Consider the following 24,602-nt stretch of genomic DNA (forward strand, 5'->3'; position numbering starts at 1 on the left):
GTGGAGAAACACAGCGCTGTGGACAAATGGCAGAGATGACAGACAATTAATAAGAAGCTGAATTTGAGAAATGGCAGCAGGTGAACGACGGGAATAAATGAAAAAAAGAAATAAATGAGAGGTGGGATTGAGCTGTTCTCCCGCTCCTGGTGGCCACCCAATCACCGAGTGATTTTACACCCTGTACCGTATTCATGGGTGGAAGGCAGAGGGACATACTGGGGAGCAGAGACAGCAGGGACACACACATTCAGACACACACTGTTTTTACTTTTTTACTTATCAAGGAGATAGCTGTAGGAGCAGCGCAAGGCCGAACACACACATACACGCACACAAAAAAAAAATAGGTGTGGAAGGCAAGAAATGGAGTCTATGGGGCTTTTTTGTGTTTGTGATATGTATTGTTGCTCCTATAATCTCTTACCTTTTGTGCTCACTGGCTCTGACACACACGCGCACACACACACACACACACACACACACACACACACACACACATTTTTGGCAGCGGCTGCCCTACCTCCGCGCTCCCAGGTCCCTGGCCCAATTTGAACAGTATCAGTGAGCGATGGTGACCCACTGGTGCCAGAAGACATGGGTGGAAAAAAAAAAGTTGAGTCATTTTTCACAGCCCGCCCAAATGCAAACTTCTCTCCAATGAGAGTTCAGAAACACATTTTGCCTCTAAGGCATTTTTACTTTGTGTTCAGGGAGATAAGAATGTGTCTGATTGCTGTGGCTGCTGTGCCTCTGAAGAGATTTCACTAATACGTAAGTATTAGTTATAAGTTAAGCATCCAAAACAACATCTGGTTAAACCTAGGAAAATGTGTGTCTCTTGTTAAACATTGGATCCCCCTACTTGGTTTTGTGTCTGGCTCCACTGAGTAATGACAGCCTGTTAGTTCTTTCACACCTCTCACAAGTTCATTGTGCTTGACATCATTCTCATTTAATTCACAGAAGCTCATGAACAGTTATTATTCACAGGTTTTAATTCAAATCTACAGATGTACCCAGTCACGTCCCACAAGGCGACACTATAGATGTCAATGTGATTCTACAAGATGACTCATTTCAGTCTTGAAGGGTGTTTCAGCCCTGGTGATTTACATCATGTATATTCTCCCCTATGCTTTTCCTGGTTCTATGTGTTATGTGTCAAGTTCAGGGCTTGTGTTTTTGTCAGTTCTGGTAGAGGCCTTAATGAATAAAATCCTTACTTTTATGTTTTATATATTTCTAGTTCATGCTCTCTTGATTAGCTCCACCCCAGATGTTACTGGCACCACTTCTCCTCACCTGTACATGGTTCTTATGTTCCATATACCAAGTTTGCTGGTGCTCCTTGGTTTGGCCAATCCATGTCACGATAGTCCTGGTTTGGACTTCCCTTGTTTTTTGTAACTAAAGGAGTTTTTTTTGTGAAGGAAGGTTGTCAGACCCCTCCAGGAGGTTGGTAGAGCAAGTCATCTCTCAATTGGAATGTTGCAGGTTCAATTCCCAATCTGTCCAAATGTTGACGTGTCCTTAAGGAAGACATTGCTCTTGCATTGCATGGTGGCCGTCTCTATTGGTGTGTGAATGTGGTATAAAAGTGCTATACAAGTCAAATTCATGGCAATTTACGGTACTGGACTCCAGCTGACATAGCTTTTGGGATCAAACTGTCGGTCCAGTGGATGGTGATCCCATCAGGATGTCAACCTTGGTGAGACTGGTATTAGATTGCCAGATTCGTTCAAGATCATTTGGAGTGGTGTATTTTTGTGGGTGCCTTATTCTCCTCTTGGGAGTGATGGAGAAGTACGGTATTTCTCTTTCTAAGTCAAAATGCCTCTCCCTGTCCTTGCATCCGTGTTGTTTTTCTCTGTTTGTCCTTGCATGTCCATACCCATCTGTTTTCTTTGACCTGTTCCCTTCTGTTAATACAGTACTTTAAGACTTACATTGTTGGTTATTATCTGCAATACAGATTGAATTTAGTTTAAAATTCACATTTGTACATTGGGTCATCACTCTGCAATACACTGTTTTTGAGACAATAAGAGATTACCCCAGCGTACAAAAACAGCTAATATTGTCCCCCCCTCCCTTTTTTTCAAATTAGATTCCAACCTAGAACATTAAATATTGACAATGTTCGAATGTGTTTCCATCCAGTTTCAAACAGGGTCTGGCAAAGGCGAACAAAAGGGAAGATTGCAATCCTCCAGTTTAAATCAGGCTCTGGGGAAAGTCATTAAAAGAAAAGATAGTAATCATTTAGTTTAAATTAGTTTAAATCAAAAATATCATACAGTTCAACAGTTTCACACCGGTGTCAGAGGTCACATTTTATTCAAATTACATCGCTCCAAATTGAGCCTTCGTCCTGAATTTCAGCCAGTCTACATTTTTTCCTTCAACTGGGCGCACAAACCAAGGCAACCTCCGCACGCTCACTTGACCCGCCCCCCTTCTCCACTCTCAGCCAGGCCAACTTGCTTTAACTGTGGAGTCAGGTAACACAAACCAATCTGAATCAACAAGCATCGTAATTTAACCTTAATTTTGCAACAATAATACAACTGCAGAGATGTTACACTATTTTTGTGGTTTTCCTGAGTAAAAAGTATTTTTTTCAGTATAATTGATATGCTGAATTAATTAAATAACTAATATATAATTAAATAAAATAATGAATCAGTATATCAGTAAGGCAGAGCTCCGCTACCAGAGGGAGTGGTTATTTCCCTCCATTACATCATGAAGGGAACATTTCTGAATTGCCTGTGAGAGCAGAGCTTGCTAAAATGTGGAGCAAGCAAGTGAGGATTATAACAGACTTTATTCACTTTTGGGGCTTCATACACAGCCTATGGCAGGGGTCGGCAACCGTCAACACTCAAAAGAGACATTTGGACCCATTTCCCACTGAACAGAACACACTTGGAGCCACAAAACCCTCTTGACATAAAAATGAAGATAACACTGCATATATTGATTTTAAAATCTATGTTACGTAAAAATACTGGGGAATGGCGGATAGAAAATTTAAAAAAAGAAACAAAAGCAAATATTTAATTTTATCACTGTGACGCTGTGACACTGTGACAAGTTTCGGCCCTAATTCAATTTTCCCTTTAGAATAAAACACGACAGAAGTGAGGAGGAGGCTACGGCTTAATTCTGACTCACAAGCTTCGGACCCACACGGAATACACGGCACCCTCTTCGTGTTATAAGTCGTCCGTCTGAAAAGACAAGAGTGACAGCACCAACTCAGAACAGTATTCAGTATTTTATGAGAACAGCAGTGCTAACTTCTGAGTTCTCGTACGCCAACTTCATTGCAGCGCGATCAGCAGAAGGTTGAACAAAAGAAGCTGAGTGGCACTGTGAGTTCTGTCGCAGCCAGTTTTTGAACTAGATTGAGTTTTTGTTTTGTCCCCTGTGAGACCAACGATTCTTTGGTGCTACTCCAGAATCCTCAGATGATTTCCACAGCATGAGCATTCAAGATCTAGCCCTTGTCATGCTTGTTTTGATGTTGTTTTTAAATTCAACCTCCCCCCCTTTTCCAAGATGATTGTTTTCTCAACTCTCCCATATTTGCATATGACTTTTTCTTTTGATGGCTGTCTTTTTGCATTAATGCATTAAAAAAAATCAAAAAATAACTCTATGTGATATATTTTCAGTTGTCCTTTGCTTTTGCATTTCAATCCAGTCCCTGATAATTCCTTGTGTGCACAACACTATTTGAAGTGAGCTATTGGTGTACTGTAGATTCAAGTCTAGCTCAAGGAAGCGTGTGCTGAATGTATTTGCATCCATGCGTGAGCCAGTTTGTGCTTATGATACTACACTATATTGTAATAAAACTGAAATGTCTAAACATAGCGCTGACCAATGTTGTGAGCACTTGAGAGACAGAATTCATCTCAGTGTGGTTGCTGTCATGGTATCTCATCAGCCATGTCTGTTTTCCCATTTCATTGGACTGTCATGATTGCACTGTCTTTCATAGTTCTCGAGGGAATAAGTGTGAAATAATCTTCCGAGAGTTTTCCGGAGGCAGATTGCTGGAAACACAAGAACAATATTTTCCTCTGCAGCTATTCTCAGACAAACTGTACACGTCTAGTATTGTATCCCTTGTCCCCAATTTTCTCACTCAGCCTTCCTTCTCCTGGAGGTAAGCACAGCCAATGGTGAACTTGGCGTTTCTCCTTCGAGGCTGTTGTCTTGTCTTTCCTGGTCTGTGGCAAATCGCTCCCAAGCTAGCTGATTCTTCCTGCACACTCACTGCACCATTGGCCTAACGCCGTCATTATCACAGTCTACTAAAGCCGATAGTTTTCTGCCTGGCAGATGCTGTCAGAGCTGTTATACTTGATGATGAAACCAATAGCAATTTACATATAAAATATGCTTGAGGTACAAGGGGGACATGCTGAGGTGACAGCAATGTTTTGATCTGATTCCCATCTCAAATCCTCAAATAGAGTTTAAATAAGATTAAGATACACTTCAGTGTTTTGGTCAGCTGAGATGGGATTCCTCTGTTATTTTTCCTCCCTTTAAAGTATTAGAACAGATTTTCGACAGAACCAATCTTATGTATCTAATCCTTCGAGCTGCTTCGTTGCCGCTTGGTTTTCGTCTCGAATATACACCACAAAACCTTACACCTTTATATTGGCCTTGTTCCAACTATTTTCTGAATCGTGCGAAGACAGGTGGGTGAGTGGAGCCGAATCCATTGTGCAGTTGGATCAAAGCCTGTAGCACTCAGTGGTGATGATGGTGAACAGCTGGGCCTGGCTGCCGGAGCCATTGGAAAGCGATGAGATGATCGATAGCTCAATGGCATCGTATCAGCATTAGTTGGGGCTTGTGGGCCTACACAATGCCAAGTAGGGATAGTTATGTCATTACAGGGACATGGAACTGGGAGTTTGCACTCTGGAAGACATGAGCTGACTCATTTGTGTTAAGGATGAAAAGTATATCAGGTGGATTAATCATATCAATTTATATCAGGATAAATTTTTATCACCATGCAAGCGATTAAACTGCACCTTTGTCACAAAATGACTGATTCTCAGTGTCCTCTTTCTAATTTTTCAATAGTTTTTACTTAGATTATAAGGTTACATATGGACAGGAATCACCCTGGTTCTACGTGGCCGAGCACCTGTCTCTCAAGACATACAGTAAATCTATTCAAAACTGTATCATTTCATGAAGCAAATTTTATTGATATAACACATACAGATACAAAATTACACCCTCACCCTCCAGCAACAGTCTAGTTTAAATAGTTAGGAATGGTTTTGATGTTCAGTATTTTTTCTGTATGTTGATACTATTCCACCAGATGTTTATCAGCCCATCCATCCATCTTTCCATCCATCCATCAGGTCAGCACTTCATCACGAGGGAAAAACAAGCAGTGACATGCACAGTACTTTTGGAGTCATCCTTTTGACTTCTAACATATTTCTGGGTTGTGGTTTTGGATAACATGTAAACTCTCCCCAGAAAGGCCCCATATTTTTTTGTTTTGTTTTGTTTTGTTGTTGTTGTTTTTTATTATTATCATTTTTATTTTCACTTGCAGAAAAAAAAATCATATCTCTATTTTCAATGTAAAGAAAGGAACCCATTTTCATATTATCAACCTTATATTTTTGTTGACATCACATTATGCACAAAAAGAGGCAGACAAGGCTGGAGAAGCAGCTGTTGCTCTGGTAATCCAAACATACTGTATACAGTGACCTAAAGGTCCTGCATGCTTTTCAGTCACTAAGATGCCCTACACACCTTCACTGCAGTCATAGGCATGAAACCCAGAAAAATATATGATAAAAAAAAGGATATGTGACGCATCATGTTTACGTGTGTAAGCCACATTCATCCAAAGCTTATTTAAACAGGAGCACATCTGCTCTCCCAGATGCACGTTAAGTAACCAATATTATCAACAAGTGGTCATAACATATATGTCATTATGTCATTACTCTATGGAAGTATTGTAATAGCTTTTTTTGTGATTACAAAAATCAACATGTGATGAAAGAATGAGGACATCACTACAGTTTCGTGAAGGAAAATTTGACTCACAATCAAATTCATACATTTGTTGACCTTAGATATAATAAACCTCATCCATGATCAAAGACTATGTCAGTGAGGTGACGGCCTTTGTTTTATCAGGTTACTTAGCTGTGCAGAGAACATCCTCGCGGGCATTATTTGGGGTTGTAAACTCTGATACGGATATTTGAACACATTGAACTCCAACTGGCCTCGCACAGACAAGGACACATGCTCTCCCCCGAGGCCATTTCCATGAACAGAATTGGAAAATAGAAACTATTGATTTCTCTGTGTTTAATGTGATTGCCTTGTTCGTGTTTGGTTCATGTTTAACAGGGATTTTTTTTTTTCCCCCCTCAGCCCTCTCTTGCTTCCTTTTGACAAACTCTGATTGAGGGGACCAAGTTGTCATGTCAGTTTCATGTGTGAACAAAAGGATAGGAAGTGTTTCAGAGAACTTTAGTTTTCTGGAAGCCAAGGGGGAAAAGTCAGGCCACAGCTATAATTGTACATAATCTAAATGTAATCCGTCGTCGAAGTGGGAAAAAAAGACAAATGTTCATAATCCAGGCTTAGATTCATTATAAATGGCGTAAATCCCATCTGGGTACAGTGGACTTTTCTGTGCTGACAGACTGCTAAAGTGTGGTCTTATAGTATTATAAACTCAATAAAGAGAAATTATTACAACCACAACACAAAACATTAGGTTAAAAATAAAATAGATCTATAATCATTCCCTCTGTTGTAGTGCATCACTGCTTTTGGTTTGTGACAGTAACATAACTGATTACTAGAACAAATTGAGATTTTCAGTATGAATACAGACCATGAAACCGGGCCTCATGATCATTCTGATATTTTAGGTTTTTAGCAGGAGGTGCCAGAAAACACACCATGGGGAGAAACTGGTTTGTGGCGGCCAAGCGTTCATAGTGACATTGCTCTTTGATCGTTCGATCTCAGCTCAACTTATCATTGTGACGCAGAATTCACCAAGCTTGCAATAGTTCCCCCACTGATAAGGAACGTGAGCTGGTTTTAAACCAACATGAGGCTGATCCATTTTACCCGATTAATGATATGTGGTTGAGTCTGGTTTTTGCAAAGGTTTCTTCCTGTTAGAGGGAGTTTTCCCTTTTCACATCACAAATAAACCTGCTTGCTCACGTGGATCCATTGGGTTTTCCTCTTTTCTCTGTTAAAAGCACCTAGAAATGACTGTGTTGTATTTGGTGCTATATAAATAAAGTTTAATTGACTTCAATTGAATTGGTTGCAATAGTAAACCTTGATTGAGTAGTAGTTAATCATGTAGATTTACTCTTGTTACATGTGACTTATGTCATGCATTAAAAAAAAAACTGTTGGAAAGATACATAGCTTTGGTCTCTGACCCAAAACTCCTGTGGCAATAGTAACTGTTTCACTAAACTCTTGTCTACTTTAGGAGATATGACTCCTTTTCGTTATACTGAACATAATAAACCCAAACCAGAAACAAGCCAAGGTAGCTGCGTAAAAGGCACCGGCCTTCCTGGAGTCAACTGTAAGTAACTTCAGTTCAAACATGTATCAACTAAAGTAATCCAAAATGAAATAGCTTTACTTTCTGGAAGACGTCTGCATCTACATCATGGGAGTTTCTCAACTGTTTTGTAGCTATTTTATTCATTGTTAATTAATTCAGTTAACACTGGAGTTATAGAGAATTGTCCTATAAAAGTAACATTTTCCCCAAGTAGCTTGTTAATTTTCTTCACTGACCAATTAAGCAACTTTACAACTTTTGTACTAATTTTCATCGAGTGATTGTTTTCATTACTTTGCACAATACTGTTGATTTCTTCTGTTGTAATTTCCGCTTTCTTTATATGAGACATTTAATACTTTTCATGCCACGAACTAGGACTAATTCATTTGTAGAGAACAGCACCCCATCAGTTTTTGAGGCAGTACTGCATCGAAAACTGACTGCTCGTCATCGACCGAAAGCAGGAGTGAATTGTTCCTGAGTGGATGTAACCATCTCGTAGCCAATTGATTAAATAGAGGTGTTTGTGTTTACTGTAATGTTGGAGCCGCTGCTGCATTGGATGCCAGTTTGTTATTGATAGTTTGACTCCTGCTCACAGCAGAACACTGGCCCTGCTCCAAGTTGAAGTAATTGACACGTTGCCCGCTGGGGCTTGTGATTAACTTTATTGACATGTTAAAAGGGGGAGGTGGGTGTATGGCGTAGCGCGCAGTTGGCAGGGCTTGGCGATCTTTCTTAGTTGCTGAGGCAAAACAGCAGCGATGCTTTTAGGACTCTTCAGGCTCTTGCTGTCCAGTGCGAGTTGTGCCTGGGAGAGAGGAGATTAAACAGCACAGACATGGTTATTTTCCTGAAATCAGGCAGGGTTGCTCTAATTCAACTGCCTTTGGGATATTTTTCACTCCCATATTACTTTTAGAAGAATTTTAAGTTTGATCACAAATGAAATAATCTGCTCAATAGCCAGTTTGCCATTTCTCCACATCCAAATAAATCATCCCTAATTAATTTAATGGGGTAATCTTGTCTTTGGCATGAAAAAAATACAGAATGTATAAAAAAATCTATGGAACAAGAGGTGCATGTCCGAGATGAGAAACCAGACACCAAAAAGGCGTATCGTTTAGGAAATTATAAAAAGTTGAGATGCAGTTACACAGAGTAGGGTTGGCTCCCACTAGAATTGCACAGTATCAGGGAAATATTCAATAATATAAAGTATTGTGATAATAGTGAGATTTGCCATGAACAACCCTTACCCTTTTCTTTACATAGATTATGTTATCTTTGAAGATAAAAGAACTGTGTTCTTTCTCTTGACCCAGATCCACACCAGCTATGACTCGGCCTCACATTTGTAGTCACACCTTTGCGTATACATTTTGCTGCCTTGATGTCAAAGCGGCAGCTTCAACCCTCCACCCTTCACTCTAATACCTCCATCTCCAGTTCAGTCTGTCTTTCACGCACACAGAGGGTGGGTGTTCACTCTGCTAGAAGACAGTGGGACGTTATTAACTCTGCGAGAGGAGACTTTGATGTAATTAACAGAGAGTAGATGAAGGAGGGGGTTGGCAATCGTGAGGTTGTGTAAATCATCTCACATCCTTCTGCAACAGTCACACGCACACACACACACACACACACACACACACACACACACACACACACACACACACACACACACACACACACACACACACCCACACTCCCTTCATGTTAAAGAAAAGTCGACAATGTGTGTCCTTAATTAAATACATCCCCTCATTTTATACACGCACACACTTATCCATGCACACGGACACTGACTGTAGACAAACACCACTCCGAGTTTCATGAGCCCTCATCAGAACATGTGGGCTTGATTAGTATTAATCCTTATCTCAGAAATAGACAGCTCCTCAATTGTGTTTCTTCCTCGGCTGGCTAATTTCATGAAGAGCATAATTACACCAATTTTGGCCCTCTGCAAAGTTATGAGGCTGCCCGTCTATCTCTGTACTGCAGATGAGAGGGGCTGCGAGTGTGTGCACAAGAGGACCAGTGTGTGCATCCACGTATCCCAGTGTGCTCGTGGACGGGGTTGATTATGTTTTTGGGACCAAAATGGAACCGGGAATTAGTGGGTGATGAGGCCCACTAATGCAAGAGAATAATTTGATGCCAACTCTAAATTGGAAAAGCCGCTAAAATCACGACAACTGTGTAAACCTTCGGTGCAGACAGCAGTACACGTGTGTAAATAGGGTTGATTTGCTAACAATGGCGAGTGAATATATTAAGATAATGCAACTGCAAACATAACAGCAGGCCAATGATGCCTGGGCCCCAATGTGTTTAGTAACAGTATGATATCCAGTAATCTGATTTACTTGCCGTCTATCCGGTGTGTGATCCAACAGTAGGAGGATGAAAGGCATGTCGGCTCTGATTAGAGCTGCCGAACTGGCAACAGTTTGTATGTATGTGTATGTGTGTGTGTGTGTGTATTTATGCCTGTGCTTTGGTCACTCTCCAGCAGGGGAGATCGGAGCTGCCCTAAGGCAATGGCCATGTTCCCATCCTTCTAAGCTCCTCCTTTCATCTGTCTTCATATCGCCTGCTTCCTCTCAGCAGTATGACTGTTCCCTACCTGATAACTCCGTTTTTACCTCTCGTCCCAAACACTTGGTAAACAGCTGCCGAGCATATCTGCGCACTTGTGCGCGAAAGCACCTTTTCCCTAAAAAGTATATATTTAGATACAGGTGGCTAATCAATGACGCTCTGTCAGGTTTGATAATAACTCGGAAGCCTGGAGGCGCTGTGCAGCCCCCCGCCACCCAAATATTTTGTCACACTCCTTCAGCTCTGCAAACACATGCTGTGGTTGCCAGTAAAGCAGCTCTGCCTTCACTGATAATGAGCTCTGTGCCCTCAAAGATAGTTCGACTGTGGACCCGCGCCAGATTCCCTGAGAGTTTGTGTGCTACACGACTTCTGACACCAACAGGACTGCACCTTACATCCTGAGTGCACTTCCTACAGACTAATAGACAGCTATTAATTCAGACTAGATTAAATGGAAATGTAATGATGTCCAAAGGGAGACTTGAAAATAAAAGAGCAAGAAGGAGAGGGACACAAAAAAAAAAGGGGGGGGTGTTCAGACTTGCCAGCTTTAGGTAAACTCAGTTGGGTTTCAGGACCAAGCACAATGGAACCAGATAGCTGTGAGCATATGGCACTTTGGTGTCGATGAAACCGCCATACCAATAAACATTTGAAGCAGTAGTCGCAGAGTGGCTGTACCTGAATTCTCCACGTTGTGTCAAACTGTGGACGTGTTGTTGTTCAGCTCCCTCCCACCTTTGCTGCATGTGTGCCGCTCAGCAGGCGCTCATGATAAAGGTAGCGAGCAGAGCATCTGACTGTTTGGCATGCTCACAGCAGCAGGAGTGCAGACAGGAGAGGACAGACAAGACTGAACAGTGTTACCACGTACTGCATGTTGGGAAGACATTCCAACAATACAGAGACTCATTCACCCGAGGAGACACCACCGTAAGAGCAGGTAGCTCCATGGATACGCTCCGTTCACCTCTTTAATGTTGGTTTGATGGTGAATCCAGGGATGCTCTGAACTTTTCAAATATGACTCTTCAATATGTGCTACTGCCTTTGTTGTGTATTAGATTAAAGTATCTGGATAAGATTTAATTTAAAAATGTTTGAAATACACTTAATTGTTACTTAATTGATTAATTGTGTTCCAAGGTTTTTTTACCTGCTGCTAAAGAAGCTCAGAAGAAGACAGTCTGAGATAGTATTGTGATATCTGAGGGAGGGCTCTCTTTCCTCCACTTTGAAAATCGATCATCATAATCATGTCATGACTGAAAACTGTTTCAGTCATCTTACATGGAGCAGTGGAGCTCATACAAATTGTATATTTGGGCCAATTAGCCAAGCAGCGATGATTTCCCAGCAGATACACCAATGGAATAAGAATGCAGCAGAATACATATCCCTTAGTTTGTGTCCATTACTTTAAGAAAAGCTGATGTTCAAGAAGACCAAGTTGCTTATAACCATAAATCTACCTCTTAATAGTCTAATGTGACACGCAGAAACATATTTAGTTAACAATTTAGCGTGGGTAATTAGCGTTTGCGAGCTCTCTCCCTGCCAAGAGCCAGCCGCCCGACATCTGTTCCTCTGAGCTGCCGCTGGGGCCAGTGCTTGCTTCCCACCCTCAACCCCCCCCCTTTCCCCACTCTTCCTCTGCTAGACATCCTCGCCTCTCAGCAGGTGGCAAAACACTTATCAGGTCTGCAGCGAAGTGATAGTCGGACATAAAAGGAAGATGAAAAAGATACCAAATGTGACAGGTCCGTTAGTGCCCTGAGTCAGTTGAGTGTTCGTTTTTAGTCTTGGGGAAGGAGGCGGCAGCTTTTTTTTGCTGGTCACCTTGGCTTCCTCTTTCTCTTTCTCCCACATCAACTACAATTAAATCACAGAAAGGCTGCCGTATTGCAACCCGGCCTCAATTGGGAGCATGTTCCATCAGCATATCTACAGCACATTCACCCTGATGAGAAGCTTGTGCACTTGCCTATGCATATTGGATGTATTTCCTGCTCCGGTGGTGATGGATTTTCCATTTTGCCTGTTTTGTGTCGCGCTGCACTATTGAGAGAAACCTCACAACGCGACTGTTGCATCTTCTGTCACTTCCCGTCGCACACCGTTTGCTCAATGCCATTTTCATGATTTTGCTCGCGTCGGTGAGCCGAGCTCCTCTGTAGGGTGGGGAGGGCCCATTTAACTCTGATAAGTCATTGTTCAGGCAATACAGAGGAGGGGGGGAAATGGGGGAGTTTTTCCACAGTGAGTACACTGCTCCTCCTCGCAGTTCTATCATTTCTCTCTTTCCTTCTCTCTCTTCATCATCATTTTGCCTATAGCTCTTCTGTGGGCAAATTGTCATTTCAGAGCCTCCTGCCCCAATAGGGCAGGAAGGGATAGTGTGTGAAGGTGGGGGATTACGAGAGAAACAGGATGAAACGAGAGGGAAAAGGGCGAGAAAAGAATAAAGTGCCAGAAGCAAACGCACACCACAAAGCTGCTTGGGAATTCAATTTAGTCTTTCGCTGTTAGTTTAAGTGATATTAGTGCAATTAGCCATCACAGGTCAGACTGTGAGCCTGTGGTGTTAAGTGACTTCCCACAGTCCCACCTCTGGAAGCGAAGAGGATTCCAACCCCCCCCAAAAAAAGCAATGAAGTTAAATGATCATCACCAACTCCAGAAATGGGCCACTTCTCACACATTGCTGCTAATAAATGACAACCATCTCTCGACTTCTTTGTTTTGCTTTTGTCAGCTGCTCACTGTGGATTTAAAGGGATTTTCTCCATCTGTACATCTCCACAAGGGTGACTTTGAGCTGCCTGAGTTTTTATTTGAGCCCTGCGTAACTCAATTGTGCTGTTATGCTGCTTTTTCTGGTGTTTGGTACTGAGTGTCCACATGTTGGGTGGGCAAACAGCAGGGACTGTCCTTGGTGTTTTTCACAAGAACAATTAAGCAGTAGGCAGAAACGCGCACCGGTGCAACTGTGAGATTGATTTACTTATAAAGTGCCAGTCAATTTTTCTCCTTGTGTCTGTCTACATGTTGACTGAGTTTCCATATGCCATGGGTAGCACTAAAAGGGCAATAAGAAGTAAGCAAGGTGACCGCATTGCCTTTTTCTTTTTTCTTTTTTCTTCCATCCAAGCTTTGGTCCAGCTTACATACAGCAAACCTCTGTTCTATGATTTCCTTTGACTAGGCTGCCTTCCAGAAATAACAAGTATTTAATTGAAATCTAGTGCCAACCCCCAGAGCTGCTTGAGGGGGGAGATACGTTAAGAAGAGTAGGCTTTTCATTCCATAAAGTCAACATAAACTGTTTTGCATTAGATTAAAAACTGCAAATTGAAGTCTTTTTTGCTCATTTGCATGGCTATTATTGAGGTTTATTAGTCGATGTGTAGTAGGTTCAAACTGCACCCAGGGGAACCAGAAGATAAGATTCAAGAAGATTTCATGACAGCCTCTAGTGGCCATAGTAATAATGATGACAGCAAAGCAGGAACCTGGCAAAGGAAGGATAAAGTCTGGACCAGGATTTCCACACAGAATGCATTTGTATCTACTTCCAAACAAAACCACAAATAAACATCAGCATTTTCAAGGTGGAAACAAACCTAAGACATTACAGACAGGGTCCTGCTGTTTGTTAACCACAACTTGTGTTATACCCTTGGGATCTGATAATCTTGTGTAATGCAGAATGACGATATAGGGGATTTTGCTATTCAAACAATAGCACATCAAATACGCAGAAGGAAGTGGAGGTAGTTTGAGCACACACTCTGGATAACCCAGGACTGTCAGTACTCCCGGTGTGTCTTGGTCTCATCTGTATAATATTGTACTTCCTCTTTTATTTTGTGCTCACCAGTGGTCTCTCTCATCTTATTTGTCCCGTTTGTCCTTTCTGTGTGCCCTCCCTCCATATTTCAAATTTTCTGAAGTGTTCCACATGTGTCTCCTTACCTCCACATGTACTGTATTTTATCTCCTCTCGCCACCATGTGTCTGTGCGAGACTGTCGTCGTACCCGATGTCAAAACGTCCAGCGTTCTTTGTTCCTTCCTCATGTCTCAAATTAGTTTTTTGCCAAACACTCAATCCTAAAGTAATGGACACATGGGAGTGCAAAGGCAGTGACATTTACACTGTTTGAAGAGCACGCATTGCTTTTCCTGCCTGCTTAGAGCATAAATGAGCCTTAAACCTAGCTAAGCTGTCACGTTTTTAGAAACAGAATTTTTTTTTTTCTCTTGAAAGAAAGGTAGACCATTATCCCTTCACCAACAACTCAAGCAACACCTCATGTAGTGCAGTGATGATTTAGTTTGTTGAAGGAATGCTTGACATTCAAGATATTTTGTCCGGTGTGTCTCAAGACGTGGGGTGAAAATGGAGTCATTGACAGGTTGGTTGTTGTGTGGTGTCTTGTAGTATTTTTCACAGTCCTTGTGTCGGTTCAAGCTCCAGACTTGACTCCAGGAGGTTGAAGAACAGTCCACCATCTGTTTCACGGCTAGTTGTTTTCGGTTAAAATAAATTTGGATGCCTCCCTGTTGCACGAAGGGTAGGAATACCATCTGCATATAATATTAAAGAGGCTTAAGCTTTCTCACTGCTAAATATTTTTTTTGTGACGAAACCGACAGGAAGGCATGTAAGCTGACAGGTGCTAGGTGTAGACCGACTGCAACAAGAGTATATGAATATATAGCATAGCTGGAAGCCTGATTTAATTATATCCACCACTTAACCTGACCAACTGTGATTAACATGGAGATCATCTTTGTTTCTATCTGCTCTTGCTGCTCTCAAGGGGAGATATGTGCATTCAACATCCATGGGCTGGAGGCTCCATTTGAGGCGGTGGTGCTGAACGGTACCTCCGGTGTGGGCCAGCTGAGGGCTCGTGGCCTGGTGGACTGCGAGCTGCAAAAGGAGTACACCTTCATCATCCAAGCACATGACTGCGGTTCAGGCCCTGGGGGGGTGGAGGGCAAGAAGTCCCACAAGTAAGTGAAACAGACTCAGGTTTATAAAAACAGGGTTTATAACTACTCAAACACATATTTTCTGGTTAAACTGTCACACAAAAGGCAATCAAGTACACAACTTTTTTCATTATTCATGTAAAACTACTTAGACTGCATTATCTAAGGCCACAAATAAATAAATTATCACTCATTTAGACCAGTGTTTTTCAACCACTGTGCCACGGCACACTGGTGTTCCACGAGATATAGTCAGGTGTGCCGTGGGAAATGATCCAATTTCAAATTTTTTTCTAAAAAACATTTGCTCTCACAGCCGTTGTCAGCTGTGAGAGCAGTGTGTGCAGAATAATCATGTATAAATACTCTTCGCCAATAGATGGCAGCACAGAACTTTTCCGTTGAAATTGAAACTTATCAGACGTCAGTCTGGTTAATCACCACCACTTGCGGCTGCTCCCATCTTGTATCAAAGTACTGTGTCAGTGGCAGTGATGGAGAAGTTTTTGAAAAGGGAGGATTCGAACTCCGAACAAGACATGTTCGTGTTTGTCTGTCTTCTATTCCTGCCAGGATCTCAGCTCTGTGTTCATCCATCAGGTCCAGGTTTCACACTGAGTGAGTAAAAATTTAAAAAAGAAATTGGGAAATACTTTTTTCTATATTTATTTGATTCCTGTTGATAAAGCATTGATGAGGATGACTTTATATTGTTAATAGAAGCTACATAGTTTACAATTTTAACATTTTCCGGTGGTGGTGTGCCTCGAGATTTTTCCAAAGAAAGAAGTGTGCCTTGGCTCAAAAAAGGTTGAAAAACACTGATTTAGACTAAACACCATTCAAGTTTCCAGTGATTATGGGAATAGCTATTTGCTCAATCACTCCATGCATGAATGTTACTGAATATATTGGAAAGAAGCTGTGTGGTGGTGGGCGGATGAGGGCTTACCAAAGGTCCTTTTTCAACAGCTATATATTAGTTTGAACAACACTTGACATATTCCTCATTGGACAACCAGAATTCAGCATAAATTGGGTTGTTGTGTGTGTGTGAATCAGTGATACGCTCGTATAGCACTTGTGTGTACTGAACAATAATGAAAACACAAAAACAGACTGCCGGCAAACAATGGGATTTTTCTAGTTGATTTGATTGTAAATTTAACTTGGTTTGTGCTGATATTGAACAAAATAGCAAATCTGGCATTTTGTTCAAAGAAATTTTTTTTCGGCAGCTGGCTGACGTCACAGACCAACTTTTCTTCTTCTTATGGGTTCTTATAAGAGTATGCAGAGGCCTAAATACGTTAAATTAATCTCTCTCCGTTTCACTCTCCGGACCCTAAATGCCGCAAACGTTTGACTCCACCCACATTCCTAAATGTTTGCCCCAGTGTTGCTCTGCTCCACACTCGGGGGTTATTGGCTGTGTGTGCATTGCTTAGGCATTTGTTTAGACTCTGTGTTTTAGTGATCATATGTAGGTAGAATTAAAAAAAAGTTAGGGTTAAATTTGCATTTGGAATTATTTTTTTGTTTAATGTTCCAGCTGTTTTCCCAGACAGCCTTTTGATGAACAGGAACATTTCAACATTTTGTCTCCTTAACAGGCTCTTGTCATGACAGCATACTACTCAATACACAACTCATCTGTTTTTGTTAAAAGTACATTTTTGCATTTTTGCATTTTTGTTGCTGAAATGTACAAGGAAAATGCAGAAATGCTGAAAACAGTAGTTTTCAAGTTGGGCCACTCGTGGGTCACTTTGATTGTTTTTTTTTTTCTCAAACCACAGACATATGTGCAGAGAACAACACACAATAAACACTAACCTTGTTGTGTGTATTGTATTGTATGCATGTTTTGAATTGACAGTTTTTAGTCTTCTTCGCTACGACCTTCATTGTCGGCACTCACTTGCCATAAAAAAGCTCCATCCCTTTCAGACTTGATAAATGCACACTTATTTCATCCTTCATGAGCAATATTAACTGCGTGTGCGGAGAGAGTGGAGTTGCCCGCAGTCTCGCTCTCAGGCTGCAGCACCAACAACCGCAGGCAAGAATGATGGGGCAGACTGCGTGGAGCCCAAGAAGTGAATCACAGGGGGAACGAGCTCAAATAAGTCGCTCATTAAATTTAAGGCTGTGAGAATGAAGTAGAAGTTAGAGGTATTTTAAATATATTAAGAAATGTATCAACTCCTGAAAGTTGAAGATACATTATAGTGGTTCTCAGCGCTACATAAATGTCAAAGCTATGAATTTTGAATTTCATTGCTTTTGTGTCTGGATCTTTTCGACATATGAACAATAAACATAGATTATGAAAAATGTTTTGAGATTTTTCACATGTTTGAGCCACAGAGCAAAACAACTCTTGTTGTCCTTTCCTGATAAATAGCAGTCAAATAAAACTCAAATTAGTTTTCAGCTCCCGTTCTCGCCTTGGTCTGCCACTACCACGAGAGCAACACCCACCCTCACCTCCGCAAACACCAGTGGACTACACTTTAAGAGGTCAAGTGATAAAAACAATTTGTCACACTTCAGACTCTGTTGAAAGCCGCCTCTGTTTGAAAATTGCTCTGAGCGAGGACACCTACCTTTATCCTCTCTATACTGCAATATCATCCCCCACCCCCAACTCCCAGCTCCTTTCCACCATCTCATACCACACATCCACCAACCACAAAGTCAAAATGCAGCGTTTTGTTCAGCTTGTTTTCATCATGAAGATACATGTTTGCGCAGCAGTTAATGTGGAGCAATCTCTTTTACATTATGCAATCTTGGCAGCAACACATTGTCTGATAATTGTAAAAGATTCAACGTAAATATATCTAATTTTAAGATGCTTTTTTGGTTGTTTTGCAATAATTTACGACTGTTTTATATCTATATATGTATCTGTTTGGTCAAAGGTCACTTCAAGGTGCATTTGTACCTCATAGTCATTTGCCTTAATGACATTTTACAACCATTAGGAGCAGAATGTACATTTAATTAACTCTGGTATGCAGTGTTTTGCATGTCACAAGGTAATAAACAGGTGAACTATTTATGGCAGAAATGTTCTTTGTTGGGTCAGGTGTTCCACCCAGAAGGAGAGACAGTTTTTAATTTAACAAGCTGAGATGCCCAACCAGGATCTTAATTGACACGTCGATTGGTGATTTGCCGGATAACAAAAGGTTGACATACAGGCCTTTTTAGGATGTGAGGTGTTGTGTCATGTCAAACTATGAGTTCCGATCGCCGTAACTCACTGGCCTGCTGTGACACAGGCGCACTCTGGCCGCCGTCGACGAGCCGGCTGCTGGAGGGGAAGTGAATTTGGGGAAAACGACCTGTCCTTTTGCTCTCTACACTCGGTGGATGAGGCTGGGCAGTCGCCATGTCATGCTCGCTACAATTTATAAAGAAGCGAACAGGAAAGAAGAAGAATCTCTGCCTGGGGCTGTGCTCAAATTACACATGACACGTCAACAGCCGAGAAGGAAGGCAGTCAAGAAAATTAGCTTCTAAAGAGGACAGGGGAGAGGATCAGGAGTGACGTGGGATGAGTTAAAACTCCTCTCTCAGTCCTCTATCCCTTCCTGCTCTGCTTACCAGTAGCTGCTGTCCTACTTCTATCTGTCGTGTTCTTTTTTTTTTTTTCCCCCACAGGCTGGCTGCAGCTCAGCTTTCTGACTTTGTCCTTCCCTCTGTCTCCGATTCTGACTAAAGTCTTTGAATATTTTGTCAGGCTGCCTCTGCACTCACAAATGGATGCTCTTCTTGCGCCTGGCTGTACAAACCAGTCTGTTATGTTGACTTTATTGTGCACATATTGTGTTGGTTTTTTTATTCTTAATAATATAGCAATGCGACTACAGTCAATCAAAGTGTTTCTTTCTTCAGCTTATGGTGACTTTGTAAGAACAACACACTACTTTCCAAAGACCGACATTAATGAGCACCCTTTTATGAATCACAGCACACTGAATCACACTGCTTCACAAATGCTGCCCTTTTGATTTTTTTTTTTTCCTTTTTTTGTTTTTTGCATGGCTGCCTGTGGCAGCTTTTGTCACTTGTCAGCAAAGTGTGAGGCTCGAATAAATTCACCTCAAACTCCTTGAGGCTGTTTCTGCTCTGGTCAGCTTTAAATGAAACACAAATTAAGGTACAATTCTGAGTGGCTGACCTCTGCCAAATGATTTGTACCGAACTGCAAAGTGTTCCCAGCCCTTTGTTGTAAAGAGCAATAAATGTGATAAATGTCCATTTTGTGTCCATTGATTTAACACAGAAGTGAATCAGCCCCTGCACTAATGAAAAAATATAACTGATGTCAGGGACCCAATGTGCAGGAAATGTCTTAATTTGACCTGACTAAACTCCAACGTCATTAGCAAAGAAAACACCAAGAGTCTTTAGTAAAGATCACATTCATGGGAACTGCAAAAAGTTGCTGCTGATATTAAAACGGCTCAAGGTTACCACTGACAAAATATGCAAAAGAAGTATTTTTCTTTTCTTTGACTAATCCTGCCTCTTGTTCAGAGGGAATCCTCAGTTGACCTTGTTCACGTGGTCATGAGTTGGCTTAACAGAATCAAACGATAGTTGTAAATTCCTTTTTTCCCCCTCTCCCTGAGCGCGTTTCATTAGGTCCAAATGCACAAGACTGAGTATTTAAAAAAATGAAATGCTCCAGAAGTATCAGTGAGATCTTTTCTTGTTTGTATTCTCAATTTAGGAAATAAGCTGCTTGTGTGAGATAAAAAAAAATATATTTTTTAACATCAGCTTTGGTTTAAGATTACTTTGAATAAACAGCCATGATGTCCTGAGAGAAATAAATTGGATTTTAATCCATATTTTAAAGTGCTGGGTCGGTACCTTTTTTTCCTGAGACCCCCTTGATTTCCTCAATGAGGCCTTCAGACCCCCCTCTGAATTCTCTGATTATCCAAGCACTGCTGGACACAAACACTCACACCAAGTCAGAGTCTTTAAAATGGGTGTCAAGCTCATTTTAGTTCAGGGGCCACACAGCATTATTTCATCTAGAGTGGGCTGGGATGGTTAAATAGTGCCATAATAACTGTTTAATTTCAAAGTTTGTCTTTTTTGTGGTGCAGAGCATCCATCCATCCATGGCAAAACCTAATAGTTACTATAGAAAATGACTACATAAAGCCTATTTTTATGAAACCTCTAGTGCACGATATAGTGAAGTGTGCAAAAAAACGTATCCAAAAGCTGCTGTATTACGCGTGTTTTGGAATTGCTGGCTTTGGGTCTAGTTTGACAGCAAAATGTTGTGTTGTGTCCGTGACTCTTAAGAAAATTGCTTAAAAAGTAAAGATAATGTTTTCTTTTTTATCTATTTTTTTAATTTTCTTATTGCCTCAGTTGTTTGCCTACAAGTGTTGTGTTTGACAATCCTGATTTGAATTTAAAACTCACCAAAACTGTTCCAAATCCTCTCTGTCGCTGGCCCTGAGCACCCCCTCGCCTCCCACCACGCCTCTCTCATAGGTGTCGGCTCGCTCCACTTTCCACAACAAGCCGTGTTGTTCAGACTTGCAGATGTTATGGAGTCGACTGAACGCACTTCTGGCTTTGTTGGGGTGGGCCTTGACGTCTTTATGGGCTCCGTTACAGTATAAAGCTTCCAAGATATGTGAAATCTTCAATGCCTCAGCAAACGGGCCAAAAAACTGCATCCTTTGTGGTAACACAGAAATCTTATCTTTTGTTGTTTGTTGTCTTTGAAACAGAAACATTGTTAAAACCCAGCGATGTAGCCAAACATTGGACCTTTGGGATGGATGCAGCTAAAATACAACTGAGTATCCTCTCTAATTAGCATGCGAGGATGAGAAATTTCTGTGTAATGTTTGGACCTTTTCTTTTCCCTGCACACCTTCCTCTTTGTAGAGCCCAGTTGTTCCTACAGAGTAATTAGGCATAGGAGATATCTCACTGCATAACAAAGAGCGTCCTACTCATAATTCTTCCCATGAATCAGACCGACATGTGCCACGTGTATTTAGCACTAGTCTTAGGGTTAAGTGCTTAGAGGCTGTTATGAGAGGGTGGTAACACATTTGTAGAGTTAGGGGAAATCCTGTGTGTGTGTGTGTGTGTGTGTGTGTGTGTGTGTGTGTGTGTGTGTGTGTGTGTGTGTGTGTGTGTGTGTGTGTGTGTGTGTGTGTGTGTGTGTGTGTGTGTGTGTGTGTGTGTGTGTGTGTGTGTGTGTGTGTGTGTGTGTGTGTGTGTGTGTGTGTGTGTGTGTGTGTGTGTGTGTGTGTGTGTGTGTGTTCGAGAGAACATTTATATGCAGTTTAGACACAGATGCTTTCTCGTGCTTACCAATTGCCCTGCATCCACTCTTACACATACTGGACTTGGCAGCGCGGCGGTTATTAAAGTCATCATTAGCAAATCTTAGAGGCCTGTATGTTGTGGCTCGGCTGCAGTTTGGAGAAGCTGATTACTCCACCCAACAGCTAGCTGAAGGACAAGCCACGCATGCACACACGCACACACTAAAACTGATGTGTCAAACACACTGATATACCTACATTTACATATAAATAAGACAAACACCAACACATGGCTGATTTTGCATCTTAACTTGCATACACTCACACTTGTACTCACTGACAAAGCAACGAAAAGCACTCTCAGCATTAACGAGACAAAAAAACCCAAAACACTTTCTTGTGTGTCCCGAGAAGTGGGCCAAAAGTTGTGTGTCTTTAGCATAAGCTGTCACGATACATTTCTGCACCGAGAGGACCAGGGGAGCCTCCACACACATCGTACCCTGTCAATGCCTATGCTCTTTATTCTTCCAAGAATCTTAACTCCATGCTTGTCACAGTTGATGCTAATGTGAGTGAAACCTCATTCTGTCAAAACCTGTTAGTTCTCGTGACTATTATTTCTGGCAAGCCAAAAAAAAAGAGAGAGAGCGAGAAAGACGTGAAAGAAAACACACATCTACTGTAGTGGTAAGAATATGTTGTTTGTCTTCAGCTAACACAATGTAATGGGAGAGTATATTCTCCATGTTTCAATTATGAATATGCACCACCAGGAACTGCACCATCTGTGCTTGTCTGCTTCACTTACCAGACAAAAGAAAGTGACACCCGCTCCCATCCAGATTCAAACCACAATCAGGCGTCGCTGCACATCGGCAGATGCTTGGTTGTCTGTCGGCACAGCACAGCAAACGGACACTCAGCCAGTGATTTGTGCAGTAATGCTCACAGAGGTAAATATTACAGCTTCAAATCAGCCTCTTTATATTCATCTGTGCTGTGGTATGCTAGTCCGAGCCATCAATCAATGGTTTGATCTGCTGTGTTCCGACGTGTTGCATCGAGATCTACTCATGTATCTGAAAACAACACGGCAGCGCTGTGCATTGTAATCACCTTGTACTCAGACTGCACCAGCCTCGATGGAGTCATTCAGTAATGCCTGGGGGTTGTAGCCGGTGTGGAAGTTGGATTTCCTTGCATATCGATGAGTGTCTAAACCTGTGTTGCGTGTTTGATCTCACTGGTATAGTTTAGATTGTTTATTGCCATCTGTGTCTTACATGAGGAAATTGATGATTCAACCTCTCGGCTAATTCTTGACAGAGATTAATTGAGTCCTTCCCTTTGTGTGCGCGTGTGTGTGTGCGTGCGTGTGTGAGGAAGTCAATAATGACTCTGTTTGAGAAGTTGTATATTGTTGAGCACTGATAAATATTGAGAACAGAAGAATATGCAATAAGCTGAGAACAATGCTAACCCAACATTAACATGCATCACCTGGCTTTAATATTCAGCTGCCATCTGATTGTATCTGCATGTGATTTAGCTGGGCTGAAATCACACCTGGCAATTGAATGCTTCCCCACTGCTTAGACTACTATTCATTTTAAACTCCTAATGATATTTACATTTTTTGAAATCCACTCTGCTCTGACGTTTCGCAGTGCAGCCGGTTGCAGTGGCAAATCCTCCTAATTTTCATTGTGTGAAATAAAACTTAGTGGATGTGAACATGGTAAACAATTTTTGCATCTGTCAGAAAATTTACCATCCTAGTGGAAGTTTTAGTGACTCAAGCAGCAGCAGTGACGTAGCTCAGAGACCCAAGCGTTTGTTTGTGTCGACAGGTGGTATGAGGAAGTTTTAGACAAGATCCCAGGTCTCCCACTTATGAGTTTAACTATGGCACACCGCAACAGTCAAATCTGTTCCACCAAAGTTTCGAAATAACTTTACATGTCTCATAATACACAAAGTGTGGGCTGCAGCTGCATTCCTCACTTTATACATGCTCTGATCGTGCACCCACCCACTGCTGCTCTTGCCTATTCCATCATATTCGTCTGCTGCACCATTACAGGTGAATATCATTTATTCTGCAGCATCCACAGCTAATAAGCACCATGTTATCAATCTGAGACTGCAAGCTCATAATGATGGATATTATTTTTGTTAATCAGACTAATTGAGGACCCGTTTATGCAACAATGTTTCCAAGTGAAAATGGAAAACTTTACATGACAGCAGATCAACTGAAAATGCACCTTTTTGAAAGTAGTAAATAGTTTTTCTGCACATGCACAACAAGAGGTATAATAAAAATGGTAGCCTTCAGAATGCCATGACTCCCAGTCAATACTCTCATAGTACTAGTTTTAGAGTTGAAAGTCTCTGTAACGGCAGTCCAACTCTGTTGTCTTTTATAACCAAAACAACCAACAGCACCAACTAGTGGCTGGACATGAAAATTACATGATTGTCAGCGTTACTGCTGTTTTCAAGTAAACGGACATTGTTTTCAAAATGTTGCTGTGTAAAAGCAAATCTTTTCTGAGACGAAAACGCAAAAACATTGCACTTTGTCATGTAAACTTTGTTTGGCAGCATTGAAATCACATCAATGCCAAATTGTCTTAAAGTAGCGCTCCATACTGATGAAGCTTAGTTTGTTTAGTAATGAATCCTCCATCCTCCATTATATCATTATTTGAGAATCTTGACAATAACACATCTATAATCAATATGGCTTGCTTAAACATTTAAGTCTATTTTATCGTTCTATTCTAACACTTTCTACAGTGCTATGAGCAAAAGTAAAAGGTTAGGTTAATGTAATGCTACTTATTCTGAGGCTTTTTTATAACAGCATTAAGTCAAACATTGTACATCCGTTCATCAATATTTCATGTACATGCTGGGAGTGGTTGGCTGGAGACTATAAAAGTCGGTATTTTTATATGTCAGATCTATTTAAAAAGCTTGGCTTGTTGAGGAGGTACAAGAAATGTTTCCCTCTCTTTGTTTTGACAATTA

At 41.3% G+C, this 24,602-nt stretch overlaps 1 protein-coding gene across 1 annotated transcript in view; it reads left to right on the forward strand.

The window, feature by feature from the left end:
- Positions 1-24,602, forward strand: part of LOC308143842 (calsyntenin-2-like) — a gene marked incomplete at both ends in the record, with an annotated part of 310,321 nt that overhangs the window by 169,172 nt on the left and 116,547 nt on the right. The window contains one exon of the mRNA XM_080514768.1: positions 15,066-15,261. Within this exon, the coding sequence (XP_080370894.1) occupies positions 15,066-15,261 (196 nt within the window). The remainder of the gene's footprint in view (positions 1-15,065; positions 15,262-24,602) is intronic.

This window comes from Blennius ocellaris, assembly GCF_963422515.1.
Source record: "Blennius ocellaris genome assembly, chromosome: 2".
Taxonomy (NCBI): Eukaryota; Metazoa; Chordata; class Actinopteri; order Blenniiformes; family Blenniidae; genus Blennius; species Blennius ocellaris.